The sequence below is a fragment of the Aethalodelphis obliquidens genome, unplaced genomic scaffold, assembly GCF_003676395.1.
Source record: "Aethalodelphis obliquidens isolate GAN/ISIS:26980383/991018 unplaced genomic scaffold, ASM367639v1 scaffold27, whole genome shotgun sequence".
NCBI lineage: Eukaryota > Metazoa > Chordata > Mammalia > Artiodactyla > Delphinidae > Aethalodelphis > Aethalodelphis obliquidens.
In genome coordinates, this window is record NW_020837971.1 from 16,342,211 (window position 1) to 16,342,515 (window position 305).

Consider the following 305-nt stretch of genomic DNA (forward strand, 5'->3'; position numbering starts at 1 on the left):
TCTTCCAGTTGGGTCTCAGGGCTGTCCTGGGGGGCAGATCCCTGGACTGAGAGAAGGCCTGCATCCTGCAGGGGCAAGGATGCCGTCAGGTCCACTTCTTCCGGCTGGGGCTCAGGGCCAGCCTCGGGGGCAGATCCCTGGACTGAGGGGAGGTCTGCATCCTGCAGGGGCTGGGATGCCATCAGGTCCACTTCTTCCGACTGGGGCTCAGGGCCGGCCTCGGGGGCAGATCCCTGGCCAGAGGGGAGGCCTGCATCTTGCAGGGGCAAGGATGCCGTCAGGTCCACTTCTTCCGGCTGGGGCTC

At 66.6% G+C, this 305-nt stretch overlaps 1 protein-coding gene across 1 annotated transcript in view; it reads right to left on the minus strand.

The window, feature by feature from the left end:
* NACAD (NAC alpha domain containing) overlaps positions 1-305 on the minus strand; it is a 9,811-nt gene that overhangs the window by 4,140 nt on the left and 5,366 nt on the right. The window contains 1 exon segment of the mRNA XM_027124167.1: positions 63-233. Coding sequence (XP_026979968.1) covers positions 63-233 — 171 coding nt within the window.